The sequence below is a fragment of the Apium graveolens genome, chromosome 2 (assembly GCF_009905375.1).
Source record: "Apium graveolens cultivar Ventura chromosome 2, ASM990537v1, whole genome shotgun sequence".
NCBI lineage: Eukaryota > Viridiplantae > Streptophyta > Magnoliopsida > Apiales > Apiaceae > Apium > Apium graveolens.
This window is the reverse complement of record NC_133648.1, coordinates 310,378,970-310,394,044: the sequence shown is the minus strand read 5'-3', so window position 1 is coordinate 310,394,044 and position 15,075 is coordinate 310,378,970. Positions and strand designations below refer to the sequence as shown.

General features: G+C 36.6%; 1 protein-coding gene across 1 annotated transcript; it reads left to right on the top strand.

Annotated features, from left to right (window-relative positions):
• Positions 1 to 12,123: 12,123 nt before the first annotated feature.
• LOC141703327 (uncharacterized) lies at positions 12,124 to 13,099 on the top strand. The gene is made up of 2 exons (XM_074506873.1): positions 12,124 to 12,427; positions 12,543 to 13,099. The coding sequence occupies exons 1-2, from the start codon at positions 12,124 to 12,126 to the stop codon at positions 13,097 to 13,099; spliced, it is 861 nt and encodes a 286-aa protein (XP_074362974.1).
• The last annotated feature ends 1,976 nt before the right edge of the window (positions 13,100 to 15,075 follow it).

Sequence of the window (15,075 nt, the reverse complement as noted above, 5' to 3'; positions counted from 1 at the left end):
AATGATTATGGGAGGGAGTAAAATTTGGTTAAAGATGAAATTTTTGGCTAAGGGCGAAAAGAATTGGGGTTGCCGCGCATTCAATTTTTTTTATGGAATTTAAGACATCGTTTTTAAAATAAACGATGTCATAAAATTAGAAAGAAATCACATTTACACGGGATGATGTCTATTAAACATTATACATCGGTGGCATGACTGGACGATGTCTAATGTGTGATGTCTATTAACCTTTTTCTTGTAGTGTAATGAATGATTGATATTATACGTTAAAGTTATGAAAAATTATAAGGCTGAGAGATTTACTTGAGAAAATGAAAGTGATATACTTGAAAAATATCAGTATTATTCCTTAGTGTGATTCTGAGGACAGAATCTTTTTAAAGGGGGAAGGATGTAACATCTGGGAAATATCGTGTAATTATTTGTATCAATAAATAATTATTATGTGAATATTATTTGAATTTTTTGTGAATTATCTGATGATTGATAATAATATTTGGATATTTGTATATAACAAAATGTGAGTATATTAAATTTTATATGTCCAGAATAAAATATAGATAATTAAGGTATTTTCTGGTAATTTTTGGAGTGTTAAATGATTTTATAATGATTTATGAATTTATTAATTATTTTCTGAAAAATTACAAAGTTATTTTATAAAGCCGGGAATCGTCCGACTTCAACCGTTTTACATTTTTACAACCCGAAACTCTTCCGAAAACTCCTTCCTAACCTAATATGGTAATTCCGGACATTTTCCGTGTTTTGACTTTTTCGATCCGAATTACGGTTTGACCCGTGCGCGGCCCGGCGCAAGATTTTCGATACGATAATCATTTTGGTGAATCAACAAAACCCGTATTTTCGAAAAATGGGATATTATTACATTATTTTTGTATAAAGTGTTTTATAGAAAGCCCGGTTTGGATAATTATCCAATACGGGTATCAACTCAGATCGTTTTCGTAGTTACTTTGCGGTTAAGTAACTAATTTAACGATCCAAAACGATCCAAAATGAACCAATATTCCAAAATATATATAGCCCTTTTATCATTTAATTTTATTCGTATAATCATAATCAATCAGTAAAAATAGAGAATTTACAGAGAAAAACCCTAAAAACGTTGCATTCTTGAAAATCAAACGCACGAACAAAGACGTTATCGAACTCCGATTCGGGCGTGCAATATATCAAATCGAAGCTCTCGAAAAACTCTTTCTGAATGAATCAACTATTTTGGTGCAGAAATTGAGGTATTTTCTTATTTAATTATTTTATTTTGAATTAATTAAAGATTAAATTATGAAAATTTATTCTTGATGTTGTTGATATGATTTGATGACTCCATGTTATAGAGCATGTTTTTCGAATCAATTTCATATATTATACTTCAAAAATAGAGTTTAATAACATATAAAAATTAAGGTTTGATTTTCTGAAAATTCTCTAAAGAACTGTTCTTGGTGTTCTTGAAGAGTTCCGAGAATCAAAATCATATTTGAGGATGTGTAGATCTCAGTTTTTGAAGTATGAGTAACCAAAATGCTCAGAATTTCATGCTCTTTCTGTTTATGCCATCAAATAATTCGAACGAGAGGTAAATTTTGATTTCAATATTTAGGGTTTATACTCTAAATTTGGGGGTTTATGATTGAATGATTTTTGGTTTATTTTGATGATATAAATAGCTTTCTGACGTTGTTAGCCATCGATTCATATAACTATTTTTGATGTTGTAGTTCTAAATCGGGTTATTCGAATTCTTGGGTTTGAGTCGATTTTATCATTGATTTTCTGAATTATTAAAGTATTTGTTGTTGTTTGGATTGACGTGAATGAATTTGTTGTATCGTAAGCTTCAATTTCGTTCATAGAATATTGAATTATTGAAGTCATCGTTTTTCCGGTTTTTGACGATGCTCGTCGGAATCCATGGCGTTTTCGCCAGGATTGATGGACGAGCAGTTGATTGTCGATGTTGTTAGCCGAAACGGGGTTATGCTGCTGTTGCGATTGTTGTTTGACAGAAAACGAGATGCAGCTGTATAGGTTTCGCAGGAAAGAAGACACGCCGGCGTCGGGACTTCTCGCCGGAAAACTGGGTTCAGCCCAGAATCCGGTCGGTGTTCATCCCGACCCGGATGAGCAGTTGACCCAGTCCCGACCCATTTTCCTTTGAATTCGACCCGGTTTGAATCCAAAAAGTCCCAATTCGATTTCTTAAAAACTGCTCTTGGGAATTTATTTTTTAAAAAATTAATTCAAAATTCAATTCTATTAATTTTAAAAATTCCAAAATTCATTACTTATTATTCTAAAAATTATTTTAATAAATCAACTGTTCGTCCGTTTAATATGAAACGAACGCGTCTAGACTCAGAAAAATATTCTGCTTTGATTGAAAATACTTTCGAGACTAAATTTCTTCTCTATCAAAAGATCATTTGTATTACAAGTCATTCTGAGCCGGTTATTAATCGATAAAATACTCTTTTTTACCCGATTCCAATTCTAAACCTATCGAGACCTATCTTTTGGTAGTTCAACTTATGTGTTACATGAATTATGTGACTATGTGTTATATGAAACATGTGATATATGCCTTGTGTGTTTATGTGTTATGTGAACTATGAGTCCACGTGTCGATTAAACTTTATATGATTAAAGATGATCCTTATCTGTTATTATCGGGCGGGTAGACGATAGGGATGAGTGTATAGACTAGACAATTATATATTGTCAGTTCATTAAATAGTATTATTTGTGATAGATACGCATAGTGCGGGACATTCAAAGCCAGATAGAGATTGCAGAAATAAAGCCTGATTGCGTGTAGTAATGAAACGAGTGAATTCAGAATAAAGGTAAACCTAAGAGGGTAAACGATAAGAAAGGTCAAGTAGCCTGTCAAGGGAAATACAAATGCAACAGGACTGAGTGATATGGCAGCTAGTTAAAGATCAGAGGATTATCAGTTGAGGCAAGTATTCCTAACCTTTCTACTAAAATACTGCAAATATTAATTCGTTCCTATTATAAGTTCAGAATAGTTAAATGTTTTTAAATTTTACTACAATTACTCTTATTTATGCAAGTGCCTTTTTGATCTTGTTCCTTGATTATCGATTGATCTCTTGAGCAAGTACCCATTCGTTCGGGTTATATGCGAACCCTGATTTGGGATGTTTTGAAATCAAAATGATTTGATATCAAAATACTCTACGGGCTGGACGGTTATTATGAGGACCAGTGATGAACTGGATCCTATGGGTCGGGGATGGACCAGACCCTTGGGCCATAGTGCCTGGGTACCTATATGTTGGTGGGTCTTTACAGTTGGGTATAGATCCATACTGTATCCTGACTGATCAGCAGGGTATAGTGCATATGTTGGTTCTACTGTCCAGTCTAATTAATTGTTGATCGCCATTAATAGCATTCCTTCCCGAATAGTTCATAATTACAAAATCAAATAAAGATTTGATTTAAAGAGATGAAATATTGAAATCATTCAACAATCGTTTCCAGGAGTTTCTTTGATCTGATACCTAGAAACCATTTATGATACTTGCTGGGCATTTTTGGCTCACTCTTGCTTTGTGAACTCTTATTTTTTTTTCAGTATCAAATAAGGATGAAAGTGAATAGCTTTTAATAGACAGCAAAAGTGGAAAAATCTCAGCTGTATAAATTTGGAAGTGTCAGAGTGATCAATACGAGGAAATTAGTAATGAGGTAATGAAATTGTATTTAGACATTGTAATTTTAGAAGGTTAGATTCTTGTTTCATACCATAACCTGTAAGCGATCCGGAATAATAAGGGATTATCTGTATATTTGTTATAATATACAGGTTTATATGTTTATGGTTGTTTAGTGACACCCAATCCTCACCGCGGATTTGGGGGGTGTTATAGTAGGATCCTCTTCCTTGAACACTTTTGATCTTGTATGGTCCTTCCAAATTTGGGCGAGTTTTCCCTTATACCCCACACCAGAAGCTTCCACCTTCCTTAGAACCAAGTCACCTTGTTTGAAAAACCTTTCTTTCACCCTTAATTTATAATACAAATAAGCCTTTTTTGATGTTCCACAATCCTTGCATGTGCTTTGTCCCGCACTTCATCTATCAAGTCCAGGGCTAGCCTTTGTCCCTCTTCATTCTCTTCAGCATTATACGCTTGTATTCTTGGAGTTGAATGTGATATCTCCACTGGAACGACCGATTCTGCCCCATATACTAACATCAATCGTGTTGCTCCTGTAGTAACTCTACATGTGGTCCTGTAGACCCAAAGTATTGGAAGTATTTCATCCACTTAACTTCTCCTGGACTTCTCAATCCTCTTCTTTAATCCATCTAGAATAATTCGATTTGCAACCTCTGTTTGCCCATTGGCTTGGAGATGTGCTACAGAAGTTAACCGCAACTCAATCTCATTCTTCTCATAATACTTCTTGAACACATCATTATTGAATTGTGTTCTTTTATCAGTCACCAAGATTCGGGGGATCCCATATCTGCATATGACATTTCCCCACAGGAATTGAGCAACTTGTTAGTTGTAATCTTGGCCAAAGGTTTAGCTTTGATCCACTTAGTAAAGTAATCATTTGCTACAATCAAGAACTTCCTTTGAGCAGTAGCCATCAGAAAAGGCCCGAAAATATCCATTCCCCATATAATAAAAAGAATTGGAGAATTGATGGAAGTTAACATCTTGGGGGGGGGGGCTGTCAAACAACCGGTGCATATTTCTGACAGCGATTATACTTCTTCACAGTCTTTGGTGTCAGTCATCATTTCTGGCCAATAGACGCCTAAACGGGTTATCTTTTGTGCTAGAGCTCTGCTCCCCAAGTGTTGCCTACAAATACCTTCGTGTACTTCTTCGAGAGCTAAACATGCCACATCAGGTCTGAGACATCTTAAGTAAGGAACCACATAAGATCTTTTGTACAAAATTCCATCGATCAAGAAATATCTCAATGCTCCCATAACCAAATTTCATGCTTCAGTTACATCATTCGGGAGCTAACCAGTTTGAATATGGGCCTTAATGGGATCTATCCATAATGTCCCCAGCCCTATAGGTGTTAGAAGCTTAACATCAATGCTTCGTGTCTTCAAAATATGGAAGTATACACTCCCTGAACTTTTCTCTATCTCTAATGAGGTGAACTTAGATAATGCATCTACCTTAGCATTTTCTTCTCTTGGAATGTGCTCAATATGACATTCATCAAACTGAGTCATCACGACCCTCACTAAGCGGGCATACTTGGCCATTATTTCATCTCTTACATCAAACTCCCCCTTGACTTGAGACACCACTTCCTTTGAGTCCCCATAAACTTTCAAGCTTTTACCTCTCAACATCCCTACTAGGCCAAGGCCATCTATTAGGGCTTTATACTCGGCCTCATTATTGGTGGTTGGAAAATATAACTTCATAGGATATTTGATCGAGAATCCATCTGGGCTTTGTAAAACAAGCCCCGCTCCACTCGAATTTATTTTTGACGCTACATTAAAATAGAAAACCCGGTATTCCTTCTCTTTAGCGCCCTCTTCTTTGTCTCCTTTATTACCTTTTGTGACTTGAGGTATAGTATCTTCCTGCCCCAACTTCTTTGTTGGGTATGGTACACTACACCACGAAGTCAGTCAATGCCCTGGCTTTTATTGCCATTCGTGGCTTGTACTTGATGTCGAATTCTTCCAATTTTATGGCCCATTTAATCTGTCTCACACTAGCTTTGGGACTGTAAATGATGTTTCTCAAAGGCTGATTTGTTAGTACCTCGATCTTATGAGCTTGGAAGTAAGGACACAACTTCCTTGAAGCCATCATCAAGGCTAAAGCAATTTTTTCAATAGTCAAATAATTCAACTCTGCTTCATGTAGAATCTTACTGACATAGTATATGGGTTTCTGGATTTTAAGTTATTCTTTAACCAACACGGCGCTCAAGGCATTTTCTGAGATGAAAAAATATAAATACAAAGTTTCATACAAGACTGGTTTAGCTAAGAACGGGGCTTGAACTATGTAGTTCTTTAATCCTTCGAATGTCTCTTGAATTTCCTCGATCCATATGAAATCTTTAACTTTCTTCAAGGATTTGAAGAATGGCAAACAGTTGTCTCCAGATTTGGAGATAAATCATCCCAAGGCAGAAACCCTTCCTGTGAGTTTTTGAATATTTTTAATAGACCGTGGAGGATCCATATCCAAGATGGCCTTTATCTTGTAAGGATTTGCTTCAATTCCCCTCTTGGAGACCATCAATCCCAAAAATTTTTTAGATCTCACACTGAAAGCATACTTTGCAAGATTTAACATCATCTGTGATATCTCAGAACCTCAAAAGCTTCCCTCAAATGGGTTATGTGATCATTCTTCACAAGACTCTTGACTAACATGTCATCTACATATACTTCCATCGTTTTTCCAATAAGATCTTTAAAAATTTTATTTACCAACCTTTAATAGGTAGCTCATGCATTCTTGAGACCAAACGTCATATCAAGATAACAAAAAATACCAAAGTCAGTGATGAATGATACCTTTTGGATGTCATCCTTATACATCTTGATCTAATTGTATCCACTGAATCCATCCATAAAGCTTAGCATTTCATGACTAGCGGTCGCATCTATCAATGTATCTATCCTTGGCAACGGGAAACAATCCTTTGGGCATGCATTATTCAGATTAGTGAAATCCACACACATTCTGCATTTTTCATTAGCCTTCTTCACCATTACAGGATTTTCTAACCACTCCAGAAATTGTATCTCTTCAATGAAACTAGCATCCATGAGCTTCTTCACTTCTTGCTTGATTGCTTCTTGCCTCTCCAGGGAAAAACTTCTTTTCTTTTTCTTCACGGTCTTTCGATTTGGATGCACATTTAGTTTGTGAGTGATCAGTTCCGGGTCTATGCCAGGCATATCAGCTGCTGACCATGTAAATACATCACTATTTTCTTGTAAAAACCTCACCAGCTTCCCTCTAAGGGGCTCCTCTAGTGACGCTCCAATTAAAGTTACTCTTCCAGAATCCTCGGGAGCCAAAGGGATAAGAATCAAGTCTTCCACTGGCTTCCCTCTTTTCTTGGCATTCTCACATATATCCAGGTCTTTGATAGGCAAAACCTGCCCCCAACTCCATCAGCCCCGAGGGAGGCTATATAACAACTCCTTGCCATTTTTTGAACCACTTTTTCTTCCTCAATCCCGTTCTGGGTGGGAAACTTCATCACTGAATGGTAAGAAAAGGGCACTGCCTTGAAAGCATGTATTCCCATTCTTCCCATGATTGCATTGTATGCGTTGATCCAACTTTTACCATTACAAAGTCCAATATATGAGTTTCTTTTCTTGGTTCCTGACCTATAGTCGGAGGCAACTTAATTATTCCCTCCATGAGGCACTCGACTCCAGCGAAACCGAATATTGTCATATCAGTTAGGGTTAATTGAGAATCACTGTAACCCATCATTATAAAGGTATCATGGAGTAAGATGTCCACCGAGGCTCCATTGTCTACAAGGACTCTCTTCACCAGGCTGTTCCATATTATCGGTGTTTTGACTAGAGGATCGTCATGAAGAAATTTGACACCCTTTAAATCAAAATCATCGAATGTCATTATTACTTCTATCCTAGCCCTCTTCGGGGCTTCTCCGACAATATGCATAACTTCTCTAGTATATGTCTTCCTCGAGTTTATAGATGAACTAGTAGCAGTCGATCCTTCAAAGATTGTATTTATCACTTGCCCTCGGGGTCGTGGTCCTCTAAAAATTGCATTTATCATCGGTCCCCTGGGTTGGGGATTTCACCCCTGATCATCCTGATCCATTTTCAGATCCTCCAAGTTTCTTCTTCCATTATTATTCCTATCCCCTCCATCTCTAGTATACTTGCTCAGCATTCTTTTTCGAATGAGGAATTCAATTTCATCTTTTAGTTGTCTACACACATCGGTGGCCAACATCCTTGTGAAATCTATAATATTTGCTCTTATCTAGCTTGGTAGGATAATCCTTCAGGGGCTTAGGACAATGAACATCCCTATCCCTTTCGATTTCCCTTAAGATCTGACTTCTAGGAGCATTCAGTTTAGCATATTCAGTGAACCTTTGTCCAGGTCCTCTCTTCTTCAGGATTAAATCAGAGTTTTTCTTATTTCTATGATACTTGTCCTTGGCATTATATTCTAGATCAGTCTTTCGCTTCATGCCACCAGCGGGCTTGTTATTCACTACCATCTTCCTCATGCTTTCCTCTACTTTGATATACTTCCCGGCCCCATCTTGGAGCTGCAACATGCTTTGAGGGGGGCCCCTGGCTAATGATATCTTGAAGAAATCGTCCCTAGTTCCTTGCTGCAGTGCTATCATAGCTACCTTGTCATCAAGGTCTGGGACCTTTAAAGCTTCTTTGGTTAAACGGTTCAAATAGTCTCTCAAGGACTCATTTGCTCCGTACACAATGCTCATGAGAGATGCCGAACTCTTGTCATGCACTTTTCCATTGATGAATGGCTTAATGAAAGCTTGGCTTAAGTCTCTAAACGATCCAATTGAATTCGGAGGCAAACGGCTATACCACCTTTGAGACATTCCCGACAGGGTTTGAGGAAAGGCCCGACACTTAATTGTGTCATTTACGGGCTGTAAAAACAGTGCATTACAGAATGTTCTAATATAATTAGCGGGATCCCGAGTGCCATCATAAGATTTTATGGTGGGCATCTTAAATTTCCTTGAGATGTGGGAATTCATTATCTCTTTAATGAATGGTGGAGTTGGATCATCAGGATCTCCTAGGGGTAAGAGATCACTTGAATCAGCCCTTAGGACAACATCCTTTCTTGGTATTGGACCATCCAGGTCTATGATTTGAGGAAGATCTGTCCTCCTCGGAGGTAGTGGGGGTCTTGGGGTCAAGTGCACCTCCAGGTCGCGCTTCATCCTTTGGATCTCAGCTTCATGAGCCCTGATCTTCTCTTATACTTCTTGGGAATTCATTTCTCGTGTGCTCCTAGGGCTTTGGTTAACATCAGGCATTGATTCTTTACCAGCACGCCTCCTTCTCGGAGCCACATCATCATCCGAAGATTCAAAATCTCTTTCAATATAAGGTCCAGAGAATTCTTGGTCTTCCAGAATAGAAGCTAAACCTCGTATATAGTGGGACATTTACTCTTGTGCTTCACTCTGATTAGCATGCCCACTTTCTTCAAACTCGGAGTATAGTGGCATCCCGTAAAGGGGGTTAGTGGTTATAATAGTTGAAACTACAGACACCTGGACATATACTGAGGCCTCCATAACAATTAACAAAACTAAAACCATAAAAAATGCAAAAACTGAAAAATAGATAGATCAATTCGATTAAAAAATAGAGGATTTTTTGAAATGAAGAAACCTGCAAGAAAAAGCTCTGAAATCTCTCTCGAGCATCACTCAAATGAAAACATCGATCACCCCTAGATCCAATCTCTCTCCGCTGAAGAACTTTAACACTGTTCAACAGCCTGTAATCACAATAGAGTGGCTACAAAAGTATTTAGTACTCTTGAAGGGGTGTTTTGAGGACGTAAAGTTTACAAAATTAAGATATTATTATCCGTTTGATTTAGATTTAGTTTAAGAAATTATGATATGTTTGGATTTGAATTTCTTTGAATAAAAATTTAATTAGTTAATATAGACTATGCGAACATTCAGGTTTTTTTGATTAAAATATTAGTCTTTTTGAGAAAAAACTACAATGCTCTAGGCTTTTATTTGAATTTATTTGTAAATTGAATTGAATATAATTAATTTGAGTTTTTAGCTCCAATGTTAAGAAATTTGTTTGATTAGTTTGGTATCTAGGAAGTACAAAAATTAAATTGCTTGATTTCAAATGGATCTAAATAAGCTACGGGGCATGTTAAAATAATGTAAAAAAAATCTTAGATACTATATCATAGTAATTAGCTATATAAAATGATCCTAATCATCTATAAATTCAAATGATCCATTAGTTTGTATTTATGTTCATCTCAGTTGCTCTCTAGAATCGGAATTAGTTGATCTCGCAATTCTGAATTCAATGGCCAAAGGATAACTGCCGGCTGCCGATTCTTTAATGAGTATATTTCATTGTACAGTTTATTGATTACATTAAGCCAAGATCATTGTTTTATGTAAAAGATCGTCGAAGAACAGTTTGGATCGCGTGCAATCATCACGCATCGTACGGATCTTTCGAGGACCGGGTTAAACTTCCTGTTCGTGCTTTTATTAAAATTATCGGAGTTGCGGTGAGTTGTAGTGTTGGTTTAGATGTGAACTTTGCAAGTGATTGAAGTTTATTGAATACAATTGGAACAAGGCAGGATCCCTATTTTTTATCAATATTAGGATTGCATTTCTCAACAGAAAACGTAAGTAATGAAGTAAATTATTTATTATCCTTATTACTTTATTGAGTATATTTTCTATAACTCTGACTATATATATATTGGGTCTGTGTTCTTTAATCAATATTGTAGTTTCTTGTTATATAGTATGTTTTTTTTATTATTAAGTTGTGTGTTTTCGTGTCATAGAGTTATCTTTGATTGATGGATTGGTAAGAAGTAGGGGTGGTGGTGGTGATAGTGGTAGTAATTTAGGGAGAAGAGTTTCTCGGGAGGGGCAAGGGTCAACTAATGTCTATTTTCTAGTAGGTACACTGAATGTAGGTTCCCTCAATGGGAATTTTTTAGAACTTGTTGATATGTTAAAGAAAAGAAAGGTAGATGTCGTTTGCATTCAGGAAACTAAGTGGAAGGGTGGTAGCACTAAGGAAGCTAACGGGTTTAAATTGTGGTATTAAAGCGTTGGTAATACAAGGAATGGTGTGGGTATTATGATAAGTTCGCTCATGAAGGAGTACGCAGTAGAAGTGAATAGAATCAGTGATCGGATTATGAAGATTAAACTCGTAGTTGATGAAGAGGTCGTTAATATTGTAAGTGTGTATGCACCCCATGTTGGCTTGAGTGAGTTGGCGAGAAAGAATTTCTGGGATTGTTTAGATGAAATAGTTAGGTTGATACCTAGGGACCAGATTTTATGTATAGGAGGTGATTTTAATGGACATATTGGCGAACAATCGGATGGTTATGTAGGCATTTATGGGGGTTTTGGTTTTGGGACGAGGAACAGGAGTGGGTGGGATCTTTTGGAGTTTGCATTGGCACATGAATTAGTGATTGTTAATTCTTGTTTTAAAAAAAAGGATGATCATCTAATTACTTTTAGGAGTGGAGGTTGTAACTCACAAATCAATTATCTTCTTAAGAGAAAAGGCAACATGGACTGTAAAGATTATAAAGTATTCTCGGGTGAGGCATGTATAATGGATATATGAATGCGGAATAGAGTAGTACAAGGTAATAGAGAGGTGACACCAAACATTTTATGGAAAAATCTAAATGAAGACAAAGTAGGTATTTTTAAAGAAAGGATTGGTTTGGCAAGAGACAAATTTTATGATGAGGATGTTAATAGAATATGGAATCGATTGGCCAGTACAATAAAAAATGTAGCTACTGATATATTAGGTGTTACCTCAAGAAAGGTTCAGGTGCAAAAGGAAGCTTGGTGATGGGACCAGGAGGTGCATGAGCGAGTAAAAATTAAACATGATTATTTTAGGGAACTTTTGTGTTGCCAAGATGATGAACAAGTTGATATGAGAAGAATTTTAAATAAGGAAGCTAGACGTACGGCTAAGAAGACATTAACAGAGGCAAAATCAAAGGCGTATGAGGCTATGTATAATCACCTTGGTACTAAAGAGGGTCAAAATGGTATTTATAGATTGGCGAAGGTTAGAGAAAGGAGGAGAAGAGATTTAGGTTTTGTTAAGTGTATAAAGGATGTTAATGGACACGTGCTAGTGAATGATAAGGATATTCAAAACAGATGGAATAACTATTTAGGGTGTTATTTAATGAGGAGAGAATCAGTGTTAGGGAGATAGGAGCAGATAGTGAGTCTAGCCTTGACTTTGGTGTTTAGCCTTCTATGAGCAGAGCCGAAGTTAAGAGAGCATTACATAAGATGGGGAGAGGTAAAGCTACGGGGCCGGATCAAATACCTATAGAGGTATTTTTGTGTTTGGGTGAAGAGGGAGAGCAATGGCTAATGAGGTTATTCGACAATATACTTCGGACTAGTGATATACCGCAGGAATGGAGGCTTAGCATGGTAGTGCCGATCTATAAAAACAAGGGAGATGCACATGACTGTAGCAATTATCGTGGTATTAAACTTTTAAGTCATACTATGAAATTATGGGAAACAGTGATTGAAACTAGGTTAAGAAGTAAGGTGGAAGTAGGTTGGGGATACACATTATTTTCCGGTAGGAATACGACTTCACCAGGGATCCTTGCTAAGCCCATTTCTTTTCGCAGTTATAATGGATGTTCTAACTAGGGGAATTCAGGATAGTGTACCTTGGTGTATGTTATTCGCAGATGATCTAGTCATAATTAAGGAGACAAGGGTTGCAGTTAATGTAACATTAGAGCGATGGAGGTATATATTGGATTCTAATGGATTGCAGGTTAGTTTATCTAAGACGAAATATTTGTGGTGTAACTTTAGTAATCAACCGAATGATGAGGGGGTGGATATTCTGATGGGCGATCAAGTACTGCCCCCCAAAGATAATTTCAGGTATTTGGGTTCCGTTTTGCATAAGGAAAGGGGGATATATGCAGATGTTACACATCGTATGAAATCTGGATGGCTAAAATGGAGGGCTGCTACAGGATTATTGTGTGATAGGAGGGTTCCTTTCAGAGTAAAAGGAAAATTTTATAGGGTAGCGATCAGACCGGCCTTGTTATATTGGTCGGAGTGCTGGGCATTGAAAAAGGCTCAAGAGTGTAGGTTAGAGTTGGCAAAAATGAGAATATTAATGTGGATTTGTGGACGTACCATGTTGGATAGATTGTCAAATGGTTTTTTCAGGAATAAATTACGAGTTGCGCCTATTCCAGAAAAAGTGAGGGAAGGTCGACTACGTTAGTTTGGGCATATTAGGCGAAGAAGGGTAGCTTCTCCAGTGTGCAGGGTGGAGGATTTAGTGGTATCGGGATCGAGAAGAAGAGGGAGGCCAAGGAGGACTTGGAATGATCTACTCACACTGGACTTAAGGGCCCTAAACCTCAGTGATGATATGACCTCGGATAGGAGATCTTGGCACCGGAGGATTAGGGTGGCAGATTAGTTTGGACTTTTGTAGTTTGCATGTGTAGTTTGTAATTTAGTACACTTTTTGGTAGCTTGTAATAATTTTCTTTGTCTAGTACTTATACCTAATAAGTTTGGTAGTTTGTTCTCATAGTTATTAATAGTCTTAGTTGCTCGTGTACGTGCTATAATGTCGCTTTTTAAAGCCATATGACTAATTACATGATATGGTAGATGGACTGTGTGCTGTTTTAGTTTTTTTTTGGTCAGGTTTGTGGTAATTCAAATATTTAGTTTGGAGAGTGATCTTCGAGGAAAATATTGAGTTTGATTCATCAAAAGGAGTGCCAAATGAGAAATAGGGGCTTAATTACGACAATGAACCAATGAATAAAACTTTATACGGTAAGTCCCATATGAAGAAGGCCATGGGCTGAGGTATTGTATCATTATTTATCATTGCCTCATTTACTGTACTTATGTTTATGGATCATTGCTTACCTAGGACACACATATTTATGCACACACAAGCCGGGGGTCTTTTGAGGAAACAACCTCTCCATTCTTTGGAATGAGGGTAAGGTTGCGTACGATATACCCTCCTCAGACACTGCCCTAGGAGGTATTATTGGGTATGATTGATTGATTGATTGACATCAGATTGTTCACTACAAGAAAAATGCAATCAGACAACGGTTGACAGACAACGGTTAAAAAAAATACCGTTATCCTGAAAAATACAACAATGGTGAAATGATTTTGCAAAAAAATAGTTGTGTGAGATTAAGGACATACAATAGTTATCTATCAGTTCAAAAACTACTGTCTTTGTTATGCCCTCCCATGGAATCAGACAACAGTGCGCAAACTAAACTGTTGTTTTAGAATACTAAGACAACACACTAGAACTGTTGTTAAATAACAACCATTTATCAGATTAAGACAATGGTTTTGCTTCTTATGTTGTATAATTTGGACAAGTACTTATTCTTACCCTTATCTCATTAAACATAAAACAACTGTGCGTTTATACCATTGTTAAACGGAAAGGCCACAGATAATGATATTTTAAAGCATTATATTTATAAGATTTACACAATGGATTTATAACGCGTTGTCTAAACACCACACTTTAAAAGATACTTTTAGAGGTTGTTTTGAATTTTTTTCCATTCTCCCTCCTATTTTAATTTAATCTCCCACAAAATTTTAACAACTCACCAGTTTACTTTTTTCATATCTCAACTAATAGACAACAGATTGAGATGTAAAAAACTTGTTAGAAACTCAAACACACAATGGTTTGGTTCTTCATGCATGTTGTCTAAACTCTAGGTAGAAGATGGTTTAATAGATTATCTATAAACTGTTGTCTCTGAGTAATGTTAAAATGAATAAAATGAGTTGTATATATGTTAAATCCTCAGAAAATTAATCCAAAAGCAGCCAACTAATGACTACCTAACAAAATATCATCCAACCAATATAGACTAGCAAAAAACCCTCAATCAAGTTGGCAAATCAGAATATTTCCTCAAGTCAACAACTAATTTCAATTGGAAAATTCACAAACCAAATTCTATTACAATTTGAAAAGATAATTAATCGAAAAATATAAAACCTAATTGAGCTCTCATGATGCCAGATAAAGCTTCCAGAAGTAAGCGACCAAATGTAACAAGTTATTGGCAGAGTAGAAGCAGGGTATCATATATTGAACACCTTATTCGATCCAGAATTCCAATCAAAACCTTGACAGGCGACCAACTGTTTTAATTAAACATGTACATAAAACCAATAATGCAATCAAAC

Bases quoted from the DNA above. Each gene is read 5' to 3' on its own strand.
- LOC141703327 (XM_074506873.1), top strand. From the start codon at position 12,124: ATGGGGAGAGGTAAAGCTACGGGGCCGGATCAAATACCTATAGAGGTA. The intron at 12,428-12,542 runs GTAGGAATACGA...TGTTATTCGCAG, and splicing joins GGGATACACATTATTTTCCG to ATGATCTAGTCATAATTAAG.